The 24,543-nt window shown below is 39.7% G+C and overlaps 1 protein-coding gene across 2 annotated transcripts in view; it reads right to left on the minus strand.

The window, feature by feature from the left end:
• Positions 1-24,543, minus strand: part of glceb (glucuronic acid epimerase b) — a 65,349-nt gene that overhangs the window by 6,706 nt on the left and 34,100 nt on the right. The window contains exons 3-5 of one of the 2 annotated variants that reach the window (XM_067440668.1): positions 7,384-7,889; positions 3,209-3,448; positions 664-1,639 (exon numbers count right to left, since the gene is read on the minus strand). In XM_067440668.1, the coding sequence (XP_067296769.1) occupies positions 1,554-1,639; positions 3,209-3,448; positions 7,384-7,879 (822 nt within the window). In that variant the 5' untranslated portion in view covers positions 7,880-7,889 and the 3' untranslated portion in view covers positions 664-1,553. Of the gene's footprint in view, positions 1-663; positions 1,640-3,208; positions 3,449-7,383; positions 7,890-24,543 lie in introns of those variants that run through there. The other variant, XM_067440663.1, reaches the window with a different exon arrangement.

Raw genomic sequence — 24,543 nt, forward strand, 5'->3', positions numbered from 1 at the left:
TCCTTCATTATTTGGCAAAAAATGTTTAAAGAAAAAAGTTGTTTGATGAAAGAAGTTTTTTTTTAGCATATGATTCTATTTTTAAAGACAAATAAGCACTGCAATCATTAAATAGCCCCTTTGTTCGTTTCTAAAAGATGACAGTGGTGCTTGTATATATTTTGAAGTGGAATCTAAGCTGAATTTTTCAACATGACCCTTAAGAGATCATTCTAATGATCAACTTGAACGTTAGAATGGGTGCTAAAGAAACTTTTCTTTTCTTTGATGAATGGAGCATTTATCCCAAAAAGAAATATTGGTAACATTATAAATGCATTTACTGTCACTTTTGATCAATGGAATGCCTCCTTTCTGAATAAAAGTTTATAATTAAAATTCATACACACACAAACACACACCATGGACTGTCTGAATACTCGCATAGCTAGCTGTGCATTTACCAATTTTAAGGTATGATGTGGAGGCAAAGAACTGCCCGACACAAAGTGGAGCTGTCGATTATTCTACTTATTTAATGGTCATTTGCCAGCATTGACAACATAAAGCTGTTATTGAGAGAGAGAGAGAGAGAGAGAGAGAGAGAGAGAGAGAGAGAGAGAGAGAGAGAGAGAGAGAGAGAGAGAGAGAGAGAGAGAGAGAGAGAGAGAGAGAGAGCATACAATGGGTATAGAAAATAAATCACCCCCATTTAAAATAATCTTATTTTCTTGCTTTGCAGCCTAAAATGAGGAAAGACACAGTTTTGTTTTATTCAGCTGTATTTACTCAGTGCAGCGTATAACGTCCAAGTGATATAACACCAACAAGTCATAAAAAATAAATAAAAATTAAAAAACTGATTCACTGAGTTGGAAAAAGGATCACCCCCTAGTTTCAGTATTTTGTTGAACCACCTTTTGCTTTAATTTGGTCTGTTGGAATAAGTCTCTACTAACTTTGCACATCTAGATGTTGCAATATTTGACCACTCTTCTTTGCAGAAGTTCAAGTTCCGTTAAATTTGATGGTGACCGTTTGTGGACTGTCTTCAAGTCATTCTACTGATTTTCAACAGGGTTTAAGTCTGGGCTCTGACTAGGCCATGCAAGGACATTCACCTTTTTCTCCTTCTATCACTGTGTGGTCAGTTTTGCGGTGGGCTTTGGGTCATTGTCATGTTGGAAAGTAAATCTTCTTCCCATTGACAACTTTCTGGCAGAGGGCAGCAGATTTTCCTCAAGAATTTGACAGTATTTTGCCCCATCCATTTTTTCTTCTATCCTGACAAGTGCTCCAGTCCCTGCTGCAGAGGGAAAAAAACATGATATTACCGTGTCCTTCGGATGAGACGTTAAACCGAGGTCCTGACTCTCTCTGGTCATTAGAAATCCCAGGATGTCCTTCAGAAAAAGAGTAGGGGTGTAACCCTGGTATCCTGGCCAAATTTGCCCATTGGCCTCTGTCCATCATGGCCTCCTAATAATCCCCATATACTGATTAGCTTCATCACTGTCTCCTCTCCACCATAAGCTGGTGTGTGTGGTGGGCGTTCAGGCACAATATGGCTGCCGTCACATCATCCAGGTGGATGCTGCACATTGGTGGTTGAGGAGATTCCTTCCTTCCATGCAAAGCATTTTGAGGACCCAGACAAGCACTATATAAATGTAACCAATTATTATTATTATTATTATTATTATTATTATTATTATTATTATTATATTATCACTTCTATGCTTAACTGTAGGAATGGTGCTATTTGGATGATGAGCTGTATTAGATTTTCACCCGATATATCGTTTGGCGTTGAGGCCAAATAATTACATTTTAGTCTCATTTGACCATAACACCTTTTTCCACGTGGCATCATAATTTTCAAGGTGTGTTTTGGCAAAGCTCAGTCATGACTGCATGTGGACTTTCGTGAGGAGCGGCTTTTTTCTTGCTACCCTCCTATACAAGCCACATTTGTGACCACAACCACAATTGTTGTCACATGCACAAAATGACTAGCCTAGAAATCTAGACGCACCCTAGCGGCAGCAAATCTAATCTGCCAGCGAGTGTCGTCTAGCAACTCTCAATACACTTCTGAGCTGAAGTCACCCAACTCTTACCGGGCCAATCACATCGTGTATAGAGTTGGCGGGCGGGGCCATAATGACGACAGCCGAGTTGCGCTTGCGTGCTTCTAGTAAACACAGAAACTGGCGAACGGCGGACTTTCGAATCAGCTTTGACCACGACTCTGGAAGACTTGGAGTTAAGCTTTTCTCTGAAAAAAGAACAAAGAACGGCACTGAAGTCATTCTTAAAAAGGGAAGATGTGTTTGCCGACCGCATACAGGGAATATTTAATCTATCAACTACCTCTGCTTCACCTTCATTGCTCTGGTTGGTGTAGCGCTATCCTATCGCGTGCAGAGGGAGTTTGAAAGACAACCGTTTATCCCGCCCCTCGGATTGAGCCCTGTCTATGGTGAGTTTCCAGACCAAACATCTTGATGTGGGTCTGGCTTGTCAGGCTACAAAATGACCACTCTTTGTCAAGAATTCCTGCAACTGCTTCAGAGTTGCTGTAGGCCTCTCCTTGGTTGCTTCTCTGACCCGTTTCCTCCTGGCTCTTCAAAATGACCACAGCTGATCACAGTTGAAAGTCAAATGGCTTTGTGTGCTATTGAGAAGGTGATTAACTACACTTCATTGGGTTTACAAGTCCAACTTAGTTATTCTGTTTTTTAATTTCATGTTTTTTGATAAATTGGAATTATATCTTTCACTTGGATGTTATAAGTTGTAAATACAGCCAAATAAAACAAACTGCTTTTGTCCGTTTTCATTTTAGGCTGCAAAGTGACAAAATGTGATTATTTTAAAGGGGGTTGGTTCCTTTTTTTCGTTCTCTCTCACAGACAGGCACGCACGCACAGACACAAAGGTTCACACACACACACACACCCACCTCTCATCTCCCTGTACTACTAATACTGTACTAGTTTGATTTAATCAGACTAAAGCATTTACATAGCATTTTAAAAAGATACTGAAATTGAATTGTAAACATACTATAAACAAAAACCATAGTGCAAAGCAGGAGGACAGAGAATCCTACAGAAAAAAAGCAAAGAAACAAAAAAACAAAACAGAATGCAGTGTATGAAGAACAAAATAATACTAGATAAATTAAATGAATTGCAAGCATGTAGTTCAATATCCGTTTCTGTACCTGGAGCGCTGAACTGTCGTACTGATGTGGCTCTGGTCTTGTCGTAGACTCTAGAGAGAGAGCAGCCCTTAGGGACAGTCCACGAGCTAGACCTGCTATCTCTCTCCTCCGCTGTGTCATACACCTCCATGTGGGGCGGCCGCTCTGTCAGGTTCTTACTGTAATGACTCAGGCCATACTGAGCTATCTGGATAGCATAGAAATACCCTTGAGGGCCCCATTGCGTAGACAAAGGTACTCCTATAGGTAGAAAACATAAGAAGAGATATGAGAAACTGAAATGGAAGAGAATTAAATGTTATATATTTATTTATACACACACTTCCATTCAAAACTTTATACAGGAGCTACAGACAAACTCACATTGATAATGAAAAATTATCAATCAGTATCAGAACCAGAAGTGCCTAAAAGCTCCTTTAAAAAATATAGACCCAAATGTTCAATACATCATTGGACTCGTAATAATTTTTCCTGAGAAATACAGGTTTTTAGCCTTTTGACTTACTCTCGGTTGCCAGGCAACATAGTAAATTGCCGTAATAACATGATTTAACATTCCCAAGTGTAAATATACCAACAGTTTAGCTTGGCCATTTGTGTCTTAAGATGTTAACCACTTTATAATGTTAGCTTTACTGTCGAGTCTTTTGAATTGAACTTAAGTTTGATAATGTGATGTGAAGTAGTGGTTTCTACACTGATGCTATCTTCATTCATAATAAATAACCGTCTTGTTTCATGTCTTCCAAACAATTTAGTTTAGATACACAATCCAGAGTACTGTCAAGTGAAAACACATAAACCTTCAAATTACCCAGAGATAAACAAAAGAGCAGTGAGCACAGTGAGGACAAAGCCACTGAAGCAAACAGTCTTCGGTTAGTACCAGTTACATCGATCTCAAGTATGTTTTGCTATCGGCACTGAAACAAATGCTAAGAGTTATAGGTCAGCAGGCTTTCATTAACCTTCTCTCTATCCTTTTTTTCCATTTAACCACAGCTCATCTATTCTACAGCCTGGCGTGACAATAATCAAGCCACAGACAAAACACTGCAACTGTGCTGCTGGTTTATTGCTGGCTTTAAAGCGTCTATCCACAAACATACACATAAAAAACCACATGCAGGGTTAAACACAGACATAACAAGGCAATATAGATGACAAACACCAATGAGACTGCCTTCTGCTTTCCAAGGTGCACACACACTGGCTCTAAGTGGGACCTGTATCAGGAGGCATATGGGCACTGTGGAGGCGCTCTCTGGCCTAGATACTATTCAGAGCACTCTGATCCTCTGCTGTAGGAGACGCCATCCCTCAAACTGAAGGAGGAGGAAAAAGGAGCTCTCTTTCACTGTCACTCTCCGTACTCATCTCCTTTTCATTCCTTTTTATTCTCTCTCCCTCTCTCCTCCTTCGGTGGAGACTGATGAGTCTGTCCTCTGTCTCTGATAATAGGCTCTCTGCTCTAACACACTGCCGCAGGCTCATGTAGGTTATTACCTCGGAGCTCAACACACTGTTTTTGTGCCTCTGATGCCTGGGATGAGAACGAGGTGAACAGAACCTCTAATTAATCTTTGTTTTGTGCATTTGTAACACATTTATAAAAATGAACGTTTCATAACTACAGCAGATTAAATCTACTGAGATTAAAACCTCTTTCTGTTGGCGTAATAATTTAGTGCTGGAGACCAAGTTAAAAATCACTGAAGGTGAGATTACCTTAGCGAGATCCAACAATGACCTTCACTCCGGCATCACAACAAACCTTGAACACTGGATTTAAATGTTACACCTGTACTTTTGAGGCAGTGCTCGCTTTAATTTTCCATGGATACTGGAGGAGAATCAGAGGCAATGCTTCAAACCTCAGACGATTCCCTACAGGCACCTTCATTCCAACACAGTCATTACTGCTACAGAGCTTCTTTGTAGCATTGAGAACAGAGAGCGGCTCCATGTAAACAGCCTTTGAGTAATGGACAGGCTCTTGGTTATGGAGGAGAGGAGGTAAGAAAGGAAACAAAACTAGGGGACAAGTACAAACGCTATTGCTTTTGTGTCACCACAGACATCGAAGACATTTTGTTTCAACTCATAGACATCCCAATTTTTCCACCTGCCACAAAGGAATATGGTATGAATGCGCTTCTTTGCGGTGCTACAAAAAGGGTGTTCTTTGCATGTGCACGAGGCCCACGTGTTTTAAAAGGTTTAACCAGAAAAGGGTTGGAAGTGGTTTAATCCTGAATGCTGATCAATAACTGTAAAACATGAAAGCTTTTTCAGAGCAGCATGCCAGATGTGCTGCTCCGGATGTTTCAGCATTTTAATAGAGTACTGTAGAATGTTTTTTTGAGCATGTAAAAGTGTGCAATGGTTTGTTCACAAAATTGTCATTGGTTACACCAACATACCCTCACATGGAAACAGACTCAGTCTCCTTTGAATTCAATTCATTTTGAATTAATTTGAAAATTCTTTCACTTTGTATGCCATCCTGTCAAGCACTGCAAGAGATTTCACCGTCTTCAGTGAATATTAATGTTGTGGTTTGGAAGGCATTCTTTAGTCTCCAGTATTGATCAGACCGACCTCATTTTCAATACTTCCTTAAGTAGTGATTACTTCATTACCCAGTCTCATTATATAGGAACACAGAAGAGTGAAAGGCTCACTTTCTAAAGAGAATAGCATCACACACTTGGTGTTAATAGCTTTGATATGATGGTGGTGATAGCCTGATGGCCAGAGATCTGGGCTGTTAACACAAAGGGTGCGGGTTCAATGGTTCAATTCCAGGTAGGGTTTATCCAAGAAATGTAGTGAGACTAGAATCAGCTCTATCACTGTGGTGCCTCGAACAGAGCACTTAACCCCGTCTGCTGAAGGACGGTCCTTACGAAGAGATAGAAAGAAGAGTGAGCCAGCAGGAAATGGTTGAAAGTAATCTGTCAGGGTAGACAAACAGTGATGGATCACTGACACAGCGGAGAGACAAATGTGGTTCCTGGACAGTAAAACGCTTCTGAAGGACAAAATCTAGACCGCCATAATCAGCTTTGAAGGAGTGTCATCTCTCAGTTCATTTTGAAATGCTTGTCATTTAGGTTCTTTAATAAAAAAGGAAAACGATTCTGCTTTAATTTGGTTTTGCTTTTTCTCATTGACATTCACTAGAAGATGCATGGGAGTCTGAGTGCAAAATTATTCTCCATTACGTTTAAGGTCATCAAATCAGCTCTTGCGATTCAGTTCTTGGCTGAATCAATCCCACTTTCATTTGCTTAATGTATAGTCCATTGAGGGTGCATTACTCACTAGGAACCAGACGTAGATCATTTAAGCCTGGCTTCCAGGAAACTCCTCTTGGACTGCACTAAATGACTATTAATGGCCACTAACAAGTTGTGTTAGAAATGAGGCAGGTCGCCTTGCCTCTCACTTCTCCCAGTGTGCCACAATTAAGTGCTGCTTTAATGTGACATGCATTTAGGAGAATCTTGATGATGAGGGAGAGAGTAACTATGTGATTTTACTGAGACACATTAAGAGAGCCACTTATAGGTATGCCCAAGCAGAATCTGGTGACTTTTCTAACATTTCTGCACTGATTATGAAGGGGAAAACTAGCGGAATAGATATAAACATGGTAAAATGGTGGCGATGAGAATACCACACTTTAATTGGTAGCTGAATACATACTGATGACCGAAAGTATAGCCCAAACACCCTATGGAAAGCTATTCCATTGAATATCTGGCATTAGCATTCATCTCAGGCGATGTGATCACATGGGGACATTCTTAAACAATGCACCAAAATGAAAATAAAGTTTTAGTAATTACATTTGGGTAATTTAACTCATTACGCTGTTCAGGGTGTTGTTTTCTAACTTCCAACCAGTCATAAGTGAAGTTAAGGAACAAGCTACCTCTCTCATATATATATATATATATATTTGGTCTTGTTTTTACAATTTTTTTATTTGCTACTCTACCACAATTTCTGGTGAAGTGCAAAGTTCATATATGGGGCCACACTTTTGATGCATATCAATAAACACGTTAATACCAGGTACAATCCAACTAATTACTTGTGTTCTGACCATAATCATACAAGACCGATCATACGTGAAGAGGTATCACTTTTAACACAAAACTCACCTTCAACTCCACTAATGCACTTGACTCTGTCACGGACCTCCACGTTATACCCCTCAAAGGACATGAAGACTCCGTTTGGGTGGTACAGCTCTCTCTGGTTGTATACTTTGGAGTAACTGTGCGAAAACTCGAATCGATCATAGCCGTCGTACTGTACCACCTTGCCATACACCTCAAAGTACTTCTCCATCCAGCTGAAGGGCAGGTATACCTCGCTACCTTCTCGGCGGCCCTTAATAGTGACATCGTCGTTGATCAGGCAGTCGATCTCTTCGTAGCGTACTCCACCGACCACTGGTGGAGGTTCGGGGGGCTGGGGCTGCTGCGGATGGCTGTCTATTTTCGGGCTGGGAGGGGGCCGGGGGTGCCGGGGCAGGAAGCGCAGTGCTTTCTCACTAGTACACTTGTTCCACAGAACGACCGTGAGCAGAGAGAGGAGAGCGCAGATCACTATCAGGGTCTTGTAGTGAACACGGGCTGCCAGACAACGCATCATCACTGCTTACCTACAATGTAAACACAAACGTACATTAATGCACATTCTATGAAACACCTATTTCCCGAACTACAATAACAGGCAAACATGCACTTACACTCCCCACACTACACCAGTGACATTTCAGATTTAAGCTACTAAGTAATCAGTAATCCAGTCAGAGGAAATTTTATGCATACCTACATGGAATTAATCAGAGTTTAAAAGGTCCAATCAATATTTTTTCCCTCTGCATGAATAATCAAATGCAGCATTAGAGAAATTCAATATCTGTCTAGATGACTGTGTATACTGTTTACCATATTTCCTTTCTTTTTTATTTTCTCATTGCAGCAGGGGAAAAGCATTTATTTTTTGTTCTACTATACAGTCATGGTCAAAATTGTTGGTACCCCTGGTGAATTTGATCAAATATGGCAAAAAGTTTATTCTTTTGATCTTTTATTTAAAAATTTCACAAAAATCCAACCTTTCATTCAAGTAAAATAATTGACAATGGGGGGTAAATCACATTATGAAATAAATGATTTTCTCTAAAACACATTGGCCACAATTGTAGGTACCCCTAGAATTTTAAATGAGTAAAATATCTCTGAAATATATTTACATTAATATTTACATTTTTAAAACACCAAGGTGACAAAGAACATGAAATTGTCCAGCTAGGATGTCTCGTTTCACAGGAGTATAAATATAAGGAGGCATAAAAGCCAAATTCCCTTAATCATTTATCACAATGAGTGAAACCAAAAAACATAATTCTGATGTGCAGCAAAAGATTGTTGAGCTTCATAAAATAGAAAGAAGCTTTAGAAAAATAGCTAAAGCATTGAAAACCCCCATTTTCACCATCAGGGCAATAATTAAGAAGATCCATTTAACTAAAGATGTTACAAATCTGCCTGAAAGAGGATGTGTGTGTATATTGTCCTAATGCACGACGAGGAGGAACGTTTGAGTGCACAAAGACTCTCCAAGGATCACAGATGGAGAATCGCAGAGATTAGTTGAGTCTTGGGGTCAGAAAGCCTAAAAAATAAAAAAAATAAAAAACAACCCCTACATCACCACATGTTGTTTGGGAGGGATTCAAGAAAAATCCTCACTCATCCAGAAACAAACTCCAGCACATTCAGTTGTCAGACACGACTGGAAAGTCAAAAGGGACTGGGTTCTGTGGTCAGATGAAACTATAAAATAGCTTTTTGGCAGCAAATCTACCAGATGGGTTTGGTGCAAACAGGGATAAAAAGTACCCCATGCCCAGGGCTAAAAATACCACTGGATCTTTAATGTTGTGGGCCTATTTTTTTGCTGGAGGTCCTGAATATCTTGTGCAGACACATTGTATCATGGGTTTTAGCAAATACCAAAAGATAAAAAATCAAAACCTGATGGATTCTGCTAGAAATCTTATAATGGGCCGTGGTTGGATCTCCCATCAGGACAACGATCCAAAACAAACATCAAAATCAACACACAAATGTGCCACTGAGCACAAAATGATGCTTCTCCCATGACCATCCCAGTTTCCTGACATGAACCCTATAGAAGATGTGTGGCTGAACTGAAGAGAAGAAGCACCAGCAAGGATCTGTGAATCTGAAGGGTCTGGAGAGGTTCTGTATGGAGGAATGGTCTGTGATCTCTATTCAGGTGTTCTCCAAACTCACACAAGGCATTATAGAAGAAGACTCAGAGCTCTTATCTTGGGAAAAGGAGGTTGCAAAAAGTATTTAATAAAAGGGTACCAATAATTGTGGCCAACGTGTTTTGGAGAAAAGCATTAATTTCATAATGTGATTTAGCCCTCATTTTCAATTATTTTACTTTAATGAAAGGGTTAGATTTTTGTGATTTTTTTTTAATAAAAGATCAAAAGGGTAAACAATGCAGGTTAATTTTTTACAGCCATATTCTGTTTTTATATATCCATATTCTATTTATTTGATCATATTTACCAGGGGTACCAACAATTATGATAACCATATTCAAATAAACCAACAAATATGATATCCAATTATATATCCATATTCTATTAATTTGATCATATTTACCAGGGGTATCAACAATTATGACCACGACAGTATATATATTTTTTTGTTAAGGGTATAATGTGTAGCTTTCGAACAAAGAAACATGCATAATGGAGACTTTTTGAATTTATTGTGTGTCAGGAAAATTCACTTCAGTTGACAATGGTGACGGCAGTGTTTTTAAGAATTATTTATATACCATTATATAATTTTTCTATTTAGCTTTAATTGACTTTTTATTTCAGTTTTTAGTACTTTAACATTTAATTTAAATTATTTGACATGGCAGCATTTTTTAATTTTTGTTCAAGATTTGTAAGTTAGCGTTTTACATCTAATATTTATATTTTATTTTAGCAGTTATTTAAATTACCAAAAATCATTTAAAGTTTTGGTTAACAATAACAATCTAGCATTTCAGTCAAAAATGTTTCCATTCAAGACTAATTGAAATATCACAAAAATAATTTGTGAATAAAGTTTATGAAATGCTATACAATAATTCTGGTCTGATGATAATAATTATTTTTTAATTTCTGAATAAATTAATAATTCATATGACCTGTTGAGAAAAAGGAACAAGTCCTCTTTTAAAATGCAAAGCTAGTAACTTATAAACTAAAGTGGAAATAAAGTGGAGGTATTCATCTCAAGAAATCATTTTTGGATACTTTTCACATTTAATTTTCTCTATCCATCAGTTTTTATGTAATATGGGACGCAAACACAACTAGTAGTTTATTGTGACTACTGTTCTTGCAAATAGTGACAACAAGAAAGAAAGAATTCAATATTCTCTACACATCTTTCCTCTTTCCCAAATCATATTCTGCTCCTGCGGTTTCTGTACTAGGGAGAGAATCACATTAACTTTGTAAACGTAGCTCACAACGCAAATCATCAGCCTCTCACACATATCATCTCTTCTCTCTTTGGCATGTTATCTTCTTTGCAAAGAAAAAAAAAATCAATAAAGCAGAATAGCCCTGCTCTCACTACAGCAATGGACAACACGCCAATGCCATCATTAGCAGTCCACACACTGTGAAACTAAAGCTAAGACTAAGGTCAACGGAGAATAAAAACTCATCAATCCATCAACCTAAACGAAGTGCCACATAGTGCCACACACTCCATATTTAACAAACGGAGCCAAAAGGACCAATACGTGATGAATGGTAGCCGTACAAACAGCTTCAGCCTGGCCTACATACATTATATTGCCAAAAGTTTTGGTACGTCTGCCTTTACATGCACATCAACAATAATGACATCCCGTTCTTTATTTGTAAATTTAATATGGAGTTGGCCCACCCTTTGCAGCTATAACAGCTTAAACTCTCCTGGGAAGGCATTCTGCAACATTTAGTAGTTTTTATGGGAATACATTTTTGACCATTCTTCTAGAAGCACATTTGTGAGGACAGGCACTGATTTTGGACAAGAAGGCCTGGCTCACAGTCTCCACTCAAATTTTTCCCAAAGGTGTTCTATCGGGTAGGACTTTTTGCAGGCCAGTCAAGTTCCTCCACACCAAACTCACTCATCCATTTCTTTATGGACCTTGCTTTGTGCAATGGTGTGCAGTCATGTTGGAACAGGAAGGGGCCATTTTCAAAGGTTGGGAGCATGAAATTGTCCAAAATGTCTTGGTATGTTGAAGCATTAAAGGTGTCATGAACTGGAACCCATGAACCCCCATGAACTAAAAAAAGATTTAAAAAAAGAAAGTATACTGTTGTCTGAGGTCAACTAATGATGTTAGTGTAGTTTTTACATTCAAAAACATCATAACTAATAAGTAATAGGCTACTTTCTACACTGGTTTTGATGCTCTCTCCTGAACGCTGGGTTTTGATGGGCGTGCCGCACTGGAGACTTGGAAGTAAATACCCACGGGCTAGGATTGGATAAGATTCGCATATTTAATGAGCTTCAGCTCCCCTGTTCAGTTCAGTTCACATGAGGGTTGTTTTGAAAGTGGCAACTGGAATAAACGTCTTTATCAAACAAAAACAATGATTTATTTCTCATCCACCCGCAATTGATTGGACTATTATTTTTGTATTACATACAATACAAAATCTCTGCACGATCAGTCGATATAAGCGCGAACACACACACACACATTCGCACGCACATGCCCTTCAAATGTCAAGTCAAGAGACAGAACACCGCAGAACAAGAAAGGAATATTATGAGATTCATTGGCCTGCTGACGGGCTTCCGTTTTGATCTGCAAAACACATAGCCCCGAGATGTTGGGCTTTGCGAGCCCTGGCCCATACGTGTCTGAGTCCAGCGTGCTAAAGGTATGTTTCTGTTAGACCCGTACACATAGGCAAAACGATCCATAACAATGCAATACTATTACATATAAAAAACATGTTTTACTCACATAAGTGTGTTGCACCATTCCTGTCGTATCAAATATAGAAGAAACAACACTGTGTTTTAATCTCAAATGTTTGCAAATCCAGCATCGACCTGGGAATTGTTTACAAACAATTTGCAAACAATTCTGCAGTGAAATGAAGTGAACACCACTGTCTTCCCCACGTGAGCTGGAACTTCATTAAAAATAAAGTTCAACCACACATTCCTAATATTAGGAGCCGAAGGAAGCTTATGCAGCGACTGTTCTTCCACATAGCGCAATATCTTACTATATTCTTCGCAGCTCCATGAGTCGGTGAACTGGGCTACGGAATTAGATGTGCTGTAGAGGCGTGTTTTGTCGTGTGATGACACATGATCGTTTTCTGGGCCAGGTGTCTATAAAAGTTTTTCTTTGACTAACAAGGAAGTTTTCAGCTCTGAAACTTACAGGATATATTACCATGACCTTTTATATATCAAAATCTCAAGGGAAAGTTGATTTCTTAATTCATCACACCCTTAAGAGTTCCTTTCACTGGATATAAGGGGCTAAGCCCAACTCTTGAACATCCACCAAACTTTACACTTGGCTCAATGCAATCAGACAAGTACTGTTTTCCTGGCAACCACCAAATCCAGACTCGCCCATCGGCTTGCCAGACAGAGAAATGTGATTCGTGACTCCAGAGTACCAAGTGGTGTAATTGTACTGGGTGATGTAAGGCTTGGATGCAGCTCCTCAGCCATGGAAACCCATACCATAAAGCTCTCTATGCACTGTCCTTGAGTTATTCTTGAGCTACTGACTACTGACTGAAGTTATGGCTGAGATGCTGTTTTTCCTTTCCAAGGAAAATAATTGCTTTCACTTATATAGTACCACTAACAATTGACCATGGAAAATTTATTAGTGAGGAAATTTGATGAATGGACTTAATGAACAGGTGGCAACCTAACACAGTACCCCACTTGAATTCACTTGCCTAGGTGCTTGATTTGATACATCTGTGGCCATGGAAGTGATTGGAACACCTGAATTTAATGATTTGGAGGGGTGTCCCAATACTTTTGGCAATATGGTGTACGTATTAGGTGTAAACATGATTTCATATAGTTCTGAAATATTCAATGCTACAGAAGAACAGCGAAACTGAATCATTCTTTTTTTCCAATCTTCCCATTTAATCCTCTTTGCAGAGTTTGCACTTGTTTCACAGACCTGCACTCCGACTCTTTCTAATCTCTCCCCTCTTTACTTCATCTTCCCCACATCGACTCCGCACTTTCTGTTCAGAGCGTGCAGAGCAGCGTCTGACTGCACCGTGAAAGATAAGCAGCTCATCTCATTTGTCGAGGCTATAAATAATTTGATCTTTTTGGCTTTCACAGGCAGAGTTCACATGGCGTTACTTTGAGATTCAGGGACATGCTCAGAAAGTGCTGTCTGAATCCTAACGCAAAGCACCTGATCAAGCATCCCTGATGGAGCATCTGGATCAGGCGGCCCACCGCAGTGCAGGGTGCATCTGTGTACAAGGATAATTTGCATTCAAATCCACTAATATGCAGGAGATATGGCTGAGCTCTGTATAATCCAGAGATCAAACTAAAAACAGGAGGAACACGGTTGTAATCCCTTCTCTGAACAAGTGGCACAGTGGACTAAAAGGAAGAGTACACCACGTCCTAGAGAGCATCATACCACGCTAGATTTAAGAAAATAGCTTTTTGTAAAGGGGCTTACAGCTGGTATTAGGAGTCAGGGATGAATACGGTTTAAAATTGTGCCATCCCCATAGCTACAGCTGTGGCCGATCGGCTCCTTTGAGGAAAACAGAGCTGAGCTGACTTATTAAATGCAGTGCTCTCAAAAACTGAATTCAAAACAAGCACATCTATCACAGCAGAGCCGTTTCCATTAGAATGCGCTTAGCGTTGTCTCAGTCACAGAGATGACCTGACGTTGGTCACGCCCTTTCTGAATCCTCATCACATTGATTCATGAGTTGCTCTTTCATGTAATGCAGACTGCTATCGATTCTCTACATCTTCAGTTGTTTCCTGGCACCTGGATCAGGACCTCGACACACACAGTTGCCTGGTCATTTCAAAAACAGCAGTATATCTGTATCATGTCATTAAATCAACATAATGGTATTAATTTGTGCAAAAGTAGCTTCACATGATGTAGCATTTGAGATCCTATAAAACAAAATTGTTATATTAAGTAATATTTGTTAACCCTTAAAGACCTAGACATTTTTTGAGGCGCCTGACATGCCTCTACTTTTCTTTGTTTTTCTCACCCATTCTAGCAGTTAGCATCAAGTACCATATATAATTTTAAACAGGATAAACTTAAGTTTCCATCTAGCTCATTTGATGTCCCAATCTTACATTTATTTCTGAGAATGGATTAAATTAATGTAATTTTAAGAAAAATGGCAGCAAAAATGTGGTGTTTTTACCATGAACTCAAACAGAAATTCATGAAGTTTGGATTTTTTCCTTTAGAAAGTTAGACTTGGTTTTAGACTTCCAGATGACATAGTGTCTACATGTAACAATCCGTTAGCAAGTTATAGCCATTTATTAAAATATTATTTTCACTTGGTTTTTGAGTGAAAACGTGTATTTTGTTTACTGACAATGTAGATGTGTCATAAAAAGTTCAAAGAATAAAGTAAATCGAAGGATGGTTATATAATAACAACACTGAAACAAAACATGTTCTTCAGAGAAATATATTATAGTTTGAACACTAAAAAAAGAAATGTTGTGGTGACCAACAAACTGTTCAATAAAATATACAGATTAAATGAACAAACGAACGGTGCAAAGAATCTTCTCAAATACAAATTAAGGAAAATATACTGCCTGTCTCTCGTCTCGTCTGACAAAATTAACAATACCTGGTAAAAAAAAAAAAAATTCCGCTCCCGTCCCAGAAAGATAGCAAGATAGCTTATCTTAAAGAAACAGATAGCGAATTTAAGACCTATTTCTGAAATTTAAATGGTTAAATGGTATCCATTTGTTAATATTAATCACGTGATTCATAGTGATTTTATTAATCTTGCGGGATTCCTGAAAAAATGTCAGCCTCTTGTGACTTTACTAGAGTGCCGAATTGCAGAGCTTGTGCAAACAAATATATCCATGTTGGTAACTTGCTATGATGCTTTTCATTTGCTTTATTCAAATGCTTGCTGTTTTCACAGATTTTTTGAGTGTTTATTTTGTTATTGAGAGGAAAGTGGGCAGCTCATATTTACATATCTAAACACTGCTATCAGCAGTGTGGCGCCATTGGATGTTCGGTAACAGTATATCACTGCTCACGTATTTTGAACTTCGTTTTACCCCTATACGAAGAATGAAAAACAACTTCGCCATCAGAATATCGGGGCCTTTAGTAACAAACTCTTCCTTGTCTTGATCTACTTGGCACATCACACTATGTATTTCTACATTACTTTGTTTCTTGCTCATGTGTACAAAATATAAACCAGTCCAGTCCACTGATAATGTATCTACCACATAAAGAAAGACATGTCTATGGTCGTATGGTATATAAAGTTTTACCGCCCAGCCCTAGGCCAAACCATCCCAGGCTGATGTTCTCTGCAGGCACCTTGAGCCCAGGGAACAGTGGGAGGTATTGTTGACACATGAAAGGCCGTCAGTGAAGGGGGGGACAGGGCTGGCACAGGAGAGCTGGGTGCAATGAATACCAAGCTTTCGGTTCATTTGTCACCACAACCCACACAGACCTGCTCCTGAGACTGCACGCCTGTCCTCCCTACTCAGGCCTGCCACGGGCTGTTCATGCCACACCAGACAATGGAGAGAGGAGCTGGAGCCCTGATGACGATTTTTTTTTCTTCCATTTATGTTACAGGTTATAATGTGTATGTTATGGTAATCACAATCAATTCTACTAAAGATAATAAAATATTTAAATATTGGCATTAAATCTTAGAACAGCAAACAAAGTGACAAATCTAACCACAGGGTATTTACTAATGTGCATGTTTAATCCACTATGAAACTTCTGTCAAACCTAAAAGGTTCTGTGACAAGGGTTTGGCAGTGAAGGAAACGGATAGCGAATTTAAGACCTATTTCTGGAAACTTAATAAGGGTTAAATGGTATCCAACCGCATTTTGAAATGCCACTGGGAATACGATTTCCTGCTCTATTACACAATATATTAATCACAGAATACCTCAATTATGAGACATTGTGCTGGCTCGTACATCTCAAATCAAACACAGGAAAGAAATTACCTCAAGTCTAAGACTTTTACCATACACAATATGGCTACTGGAAAAGAAGAGCAAGACTCATAAGGGCTGTTAAGCCCATGTTTAAGTCTTTAGTCACTCACTGGCTGGTTGGAACTGTAGATTACAATTTGCCAACTGCACAGAACAGCTGCAAAAAATTATTAGCATAACAGAAATCCTTGGCTAAATTGACAGTCAGAATCCAGGCCTGGATCTTGGCAACTCAACTAGAGGTGAGCGCTTAAGTTCTTTCTTCAATTATTATGACTGAGAAGTAGAATATATTTTCTTTTGTATGCACAAACCATCACCTTTAAGACAACCCACATCTACATATTTATTGCATTTAGTATTAAACATTTTTTTACGCATTTGAGTAATTCATTTTGACAAAAGAATTATCGGGTTTTGTTTCATTTTTGCTAATTGTTGGTTAATGACGTCAACACATTAAGCGTAGTGAAGTTTGCTTACACTCTATTGTAAACTCTGCAATGTTTTTTTAATATTACCCTGCAAAATTTCCTTCACGGCACAATGGTCAGGATCAGGTGTTGGCATGCTCCTATTCGAGGACACAGTCTGATCTGCCAACAACAGCAGAAATAGTACAAGTCTAATGCCAAGGAAATGTGTTACCCTCTGCACAGCACTGAGAAGTGAATCATGTGTTTGAGCTCAGGTGTGTCAGATCTAACTAAACTCAGGACATTTCCTCTCCTCTGAACCGCTGATCAGCCTGGGGACGATTCAAGGGCAATCAGAAGCTTCAAAAGAAGCTTATTACTGATACCAGACCTGGCAACTAAAGAAAGGGTGAAAATATATAAAAGAAGCAAATCAATGAAACAAAAATACACCGATGGCCTCTGTTCCAGTGAGAAACAGCTACATTATTAGGCTCATTAGAGAAAAAAAATATTGCCAGAGGGACATCACAGGGATTCCCCCAATGTAACAGATGCAGCCCATAATAAGCACAGTTGACAGACTAATAATAATGCACTGGATGTAATTCAGTCTAATTTTGATTAAAAAGGGAGCATGAAAGAACTCCCGGCAGTTATAGAGGACATGCACACATAACTGCCAAAACAGCAGTTATAGAAGATCTGATATATAGATCTGATATTAGACAGAGGTACAGTGCCATTTACTCTCCTGCTATGGTGCAAATCCAGAGTTTATAGCTGGAAAGGCAAAATGATCAAAGAGCAGATGTTGCAAAGATCTCCCTCTGGGTGTGATTCATGATCTAATCAACACACCTGTTCGTCAGCACCATGAAAGCCTTAAGAAAAACAACTTTGGCTTCTACATGAATGCAATTAAGAGCAACACTAAAGACAGCTTGAAAGAGCTGAGGTGTGTGATTCATGAAGATACCTGACTGATAATATAGATAGATAGATAGATAGATAGATAGATAGATAGATAGATAGATAGATAGATAGATAGATAGATAGATAGATAGATAGATAGATAGATAGATAGATAGATAGATAGATAGATAGATAGATAGATAGATAGATAGATAGATAGATAGTGAGAGTGAGAGTGAGTTAGTCTGAGAAAAATATTACCATTTTTTTATTTTGAGCTAAATATCTTAAAATATGCAGCTTTTCTTGTGTTCCACATACTGTGAAATGTAGGCAACAGTCATGCAAAAGAACACTGCAAGGACTAAACTCCCGTTAATCCCTAGAGGAAGAGTAGTTTGTTACAGTGTCTCTGAGCACCCTAACCACTGGTATTTTTTACACTACAATTAAAAACTGAACGTGTCTGTTCAATATATTGTGATTTAGCCGCTGAGTGAGTGTCACAAACGCAGCAGGAGTAAGATTACACATCATGATGAGAGCTGAGGTAAACGTGTCCACGCTTGCGGCAGTAGTTCTTAGCGCGTGTTCAGTCTGGCTTGTTTTCAGTTCATGCCTTTGGAAACTTAAAGGACAGCGTTTGGCGCTCGACTAGTCGAGACTGTTTTCCAAGATGGCGCCTGACCGTAAACGTGTAATGCACTGTCTTTATAAAGTATCTTCTTATTAAACTGTTTGTACACTTACAAAGTTCTCAATGCTTCGGTTTGCATGTAGGGACCCTCATTATGCTACCGTGTTAGTGCGAGGCTATTTTGAGCTTTGTTAGTGGTATAAACCAGAGTCCTGCACGGGTCCATTTTTGGAGACCCGTCCCCGCCCGTACCCGCAAGGTTTAGCACCAGATCCGACCCGTGACCCGTGAAAATTTCAAAATTAAATCCGTACCCGCCCAGACCCGTTAATATTTGGCCCGTTACCCGACCCGTGCCCGCGATAAATCACACACGCGAAAAAATTCAAATTAAAATGCTTTATTTTTATCTCAACATCACCTATCTCTACATCAACAGCGTCATGAATGGGCTAATGAAACAGGCAAAAGTGCCTTTAAAGACTCATTGTCAACAATTTCATATAGCTACTCCACTCACCAGCTTTACTTTTACTTCATCCATTGCTACTCCTGCAACGCTCGCTCCTTCTGCGCTACGAGAGGCATCAACTAAAGTTTCAATGTCGCAGTGGTGGTGACGTGATGGGTCAAATGGTATATCATTGTTGCGTGTATGTGTAATGGTAATTTGGACATAGAAATTGTAATAGCCTACAATATGTTCGATGGGGGAAGAAGGAGGCGGGAACCGGCGAACATTTAAAAGACTTTAACCAAACAAAACGAAAGTAACGTGAGTAGCCCTTCATGGATATCTCCCATGCGCACACGCATAATAAAACACAAACACAACTCAACGTCAAATCCAGGTCTGGTGATCTCTCGTCCTTACATGCTTCCGAGCTCCCTCAGAGAACTCGAGACCGGTGTGGCTCGCAGGTGACGCTCATTCACAATCACGCCCTGGTCTCTCTCTCTCTCGCTCTCTCGTTCACTTTGCCACAGAAATATTGCACATATTTTTCATCCGCCCATCCGCGCTACTACCCGCCCGCACAGAGTTAATTATCCGCCCGCATCCCCGCCCGTGAATTTTATAAATGTCATAATCCACCCGTTTTAGCCACTTGACCCGTTGCAGGACTCTGGTATAAACTAGCGATTTAATTTCACGTACCCGTTGCCCCATAGACAAGCGTTATACGTTAATCTGTTTTTAGAGATAAAACTCTTTAAATTTGATTTACATGAAAACGCATCCCAGAGAACGATCTACTCGGTAACCATCTGTTAATTACCTCTGGGATCATTTCTCACCGGAGTTGTCCTTTAACTTTTAATAGGAATTCATTTGAGAAGTTAAAACACTCACTTTGCTCCGCCGGCTGCACAGTTTACATGAATGCCTGAGGCTGCAGCTGTGAGCTGAGCTGTGAGTGCGATCCCACTCCCCATGTGCGAGTGGAAATGGCTCCCTCTGCTGGCTGTAGTCTTTAGCCTCTGGCCAAATTTTTTACTGATGACGCAAATTGACGATATTATCAGATGCCTTTATTATCAGATTACGATCATTCGGATATACTCCAGGGTTTCTACTGATACAAAGCCATATGCTAATCACTGAAGTAACCCTTTAAAAACCCTAATGTCTTTCAACACCCGCAAGACCTCCGTTCATCTTCAGAACACAGTTTAAGATATTTTATATTTAGTCCAAGAGCGTATGCAAGTGTATGCACACTATACTGTCCATGTCCAGAAAGGGAATAAAAACATCAGCAAAGTAGTCCATATGTGTCATCAGTTAGTTAATTAGAATATTCTAGAAGCATCGGAAATACATTTTGGTCCAAAAATAACAAAAACTACGGCTTTATTCAACATGGTCTTCTCTTCCGCGTTTGTTTTCAATCCTCAAATAAAGATTAAAATGGTCATGAATCAGCGTATTGACTCATGATTCGGATCGCGTGTCAAACTGCTGAAATCAAGTGACATTGGCGATCTGAAAATGAATCAAAAAGAGACGTTTTGGATTTATAAACTTAAGACTTTTATATATCCAGGAACAAATGAGGACTTAGGTTTTGTTTTTGAGTATGGAAATTAGGGGTGACCCCGAATAGTAGAAGATTCGATGCATCGATATGCAGAGCCTGATTCGACCACCGATCTCACGGTCGAATCTTCGCGGGTGTTATGAAACGAGGATCATACCATTTTGGCAATATGGGGGTGATCAATATTTTAAAGACGTGTCGCGGCGCTGAGCTGAGCATCGGTGCAAGACCCCTTTAAGGGCACTGAGCTTTAAACCTTTAAAATTAGAACACGTTCAATGAGTGTACACACACCGTTCGGCAGCATTCAGCGCCTGTCCGCAGCCACTCAGGAAGTTGTTTAAAATCCTGCTGCACCAGAGCGCTTTCGTGCAGCTCATCTGTCAGTCAATTCAAAATTGAGCTCGCGTGTATATAATGTGCGAGTCAGGTGGCGGTGTGAGTGAGATCCTGAGGCGCGCGGGGCTGAGCTTCACGTGCGTCTTCCTTTAGGCAAAATCGGCATGTAAACGCACTCAAAGTGTTCTTTTCCTCTCTAGGCAGGTATTTTTTTTAGGTTTATTTATCAAAATGTTCTTTTATATATTTGTGTGATGTTCTGTATTTCGATCGCGGCTTTAAGATGTTATGAGAGAACGGTTTATTAATGTTTAGCCACCACATTACCTTTTAGGCGATTTAAACCTAAATAAGAAAACCATTGTCAGTTCGTCTGTCAGTTGGCAGGCAGTTTTGGTCGCTTTATTAAAATTTGTTGCTGTGTGCAGTGTGTAAAGGAAAATAAAAATAGTTTTACCCTTCTGCTGACAGTGTCGTGCCCCTCCCAACCCATTCACACACACAGATGATTCGACTATCAGTCGACCATAGAGAGATTCGACAATTCTGATTCGATTGTCTAAATCCTTAGTCGAGGACAGCCCTAATGGAAATAAAATGTATTGGTGAATGTTAAATGCTGTAAAGAGATGTTGGTCACATGACAACTGTTAACTGATCAGATGACTTGATGATTGGGTGCGTTTACATGCACGTTCTTAAGCCGATTATGTCTAATAAGCCGACAATGAACATGGTCATGTAAACTCAGTAACCCGTTTTCTTTTATCAGAGTAAGGTTATAAACGGTGTAAGCATAAACCGGTCGGGACAGGTAGTTTTTTGCCTCTTACCCCGATTTTGCGCTGCATGTAAACACATTAACCTGAAGTGTGCTTATTGAAGTGCGCATGTGTGATAGGTGACAAAAACGAAAACTTAGAGCAGATATAAATGCATCCAGACAGAGCTAGCTAGCGTTTTACATGAAATAAGGACATATATCACAAACGCAGACTCTTTTAAGACCCAGAAAATTGTAAAGATGCGTTCTTCTCATCTCATGCAGCAGAAGTAGAAGAGGTTCAGTCAAAACGCTGGATCTGGAACTGCATGAGGTATAATATGAGCCATAAATCTTCCGCTGACACGGTGCACGCTTTATTTAAAATCACAACTAACGTAACATTTAAAAACTCAGATACGGACATTATTTTTGACGTCACTACATGGAAATTGTTTATTAATAAAGTCATGCAAACGCGGTTTACTTGCATTGTCAGTTTACTGGTTTGCATGTAAACGCACCCAATGATACTGCTTTAACCTGTTGTTGAGTTTGTTGTGTTGCTCTCTCTGAGGAAGCCATCTGATAATAAAGGCTTTTTAATTAGAAAGAGTGCCATGGTCCTCATAAAGCTTTCTTTGATCACTATGCAATGGTCTTTAAACTAGTATTTGTGATAAACCAGTGTTTAAAGGCATATCTCTTATTGCAATGGGTGAACAGAGAAATTGCTTTGAAGGTAATGCCCCTCATCTAATTCATCAGCAGTCAGGGGATTAGAGCTGTTATATTACCAAAAAGCTTACGATCTTACGGCCAACGGGGGGATTAAACACACTTAAAAATGAAGACAGGAGAAGAAAACCATCTGACACACACAAACAGCACTAGCAAACAGACTGCAATCACTTTTAGGGGCTGTTCACACAGAACTTGTTTTTCCATTCCACTGCGCTACTTTTCAATTGTTTTTTAATGTAAATCTGCTAGACGGACGTCTTTAATCGTTGCACTCATGTCTTGTTAAAGGGGTACTTCAGCGCTGGGAAGATGAATCTGTATTTAAAGGTCCCGTTCTTCGCGATTCCATCTTTCAAACTTTAGTTAGTGTGAAATGTTAGTGCATAAATAATACCTGTAAACGTATAAAGCTCAAAGTTCAATGCCAAGCGAGATATTTTATTTAACAGAAGTTCCCTTTCAAAGCCTACAGCGAATGGCTGGTTTGGACTACACCCCTGCACTTCCTTCATGAGTGACGTCACTAGAACCGTCTGTTGACTAACCCTCCGCCCACAAAAACATTAAAAAAAGGGGGCGTGGTCTTGATGCTCTTCCACGTGGAGAAGAGCGCGCATTCAGCGCTTGCGACTCCCCGTTATGGTAAGAGGCGGGACCTTTCCGGGCAAAGTGCGCTAAGCTGCTGTCCAATCACAACACGGGAAGCGCTGGCCCAATCAGAACTCGTTACGTATTTCTGGAGGAGGGACTTTATAGAACAAGGACATCATCAGGCCGTTTTTAGGACAGAGGAAACAGAGCTGTGAAGATATGAGGCTTACATTTACATTAGACCACACCACATTTACAGTGCATCCGAAAAAAAGGATTCACAGCGCTTCACTTTTTCCACATTTCGTTATGTTACAGCATTTTTTCAAAATGAATTTTTTTTTCTAAATTCTACGAACAATACCCCATAATGACAATGTGAAAGACATTTGTTTGGAAAAAAAATTGAAAATGTATTAAAAATACAAAATAAAAATCACATGTACATAAGTATTTCGCAGCCTTTGCATAAGTATTCACAGCCTTTTTGACACTCAAAATTGAGCTCAAGTGCATCCTGTTTTACTGAGCATCCTTGAGATGTTACAGTTCACCTGATAAATTCAGCTGATTGAACATGATTTGGAAAGGCACACACCTATTTATATAAGGTCCCACAGTTAACATTGCATAGCAGAGCACAAACCAAGCCATGAAGTCCAAGGAATTGTCTGTACACCTCAGCGATAGGATTGTATCGAGGCACAGATCTGGGGAAGGGTACAGAAACATTTCTGCATTATTGAATAATGATGGCCTCTCCCACATCCGTAAATGGAAGAAGTTTGTAACCACCAGGACTCTTCCTAGAGCTGGCTGCCCGGTCAGACTGAGAGATCGAGGGACAAGGGCCTTAGTCTGGGAGGTGAGCAAGAACCTGATGGTCACTCTGACTGAGCTCCAGCGTTTCTTTGTGGAGAGAGGAAAACCTTTCAGAAGAACATCCATCACTGCAGCACTCAACCTGTATGGAAGAATGGCCAGATGGCACATGGCAGCCCATCTGGAGTTTGCCAAAAGGCACCTGAAGGACTCTCAGACCATGAGAAACAAAACACTCTAGTCTGATGAAACAAAGATTGAACTCTTTGGCCTGAATGGAATGGCAAGCGTCATGTCTGGAGGAAACCAGGCACAGTTCATCACCTGGCCAATACCATTCCTACAGTGAAGCATGGTGGTGGCAGCATCATGCTGTGGAGATGTTTTTCAGCAGCAGGAACTGGGAGACTAGTCAGGATTGAGGGAAAGATGAACAATACAGCAATCCTTGATGAAAAATCCTGCTCCAGAGCACTCTGGACATCTGACTGGGGCAAAGGTTAATCTGCCAACAGGACAAAGACCCTAAGCACACAGCCAAGAAATCAAAGGAGTGGTTACAGAAACACTCGAAGAATGTCCTTGAGTGGCCCAGTCAGAGCCCAGACTAGAACCCGATTGAACATCTCTTGAGGGATCTGAAAATGGCTGTGTACCAAAGAATGGGAGAAACGGGGTATTGTTTGCTGAATTGATGAA

Source organism: Pseudorasbora parva, chromosome 1, assembly GCF_024679245.1.
Source record: "Pseudorasbora parva isolate DD20220531a chromosome 1, ASM2467924v1, whole genome shotgun sequence".
Classification (NCBI taxonomy): domain Eukaryota; kingdom Metazoa; phylum Chordata; class Actinopteri; order Cypriniformes; family Gobionidae; genus Pseudorasbora; species Pseudorasbora parva.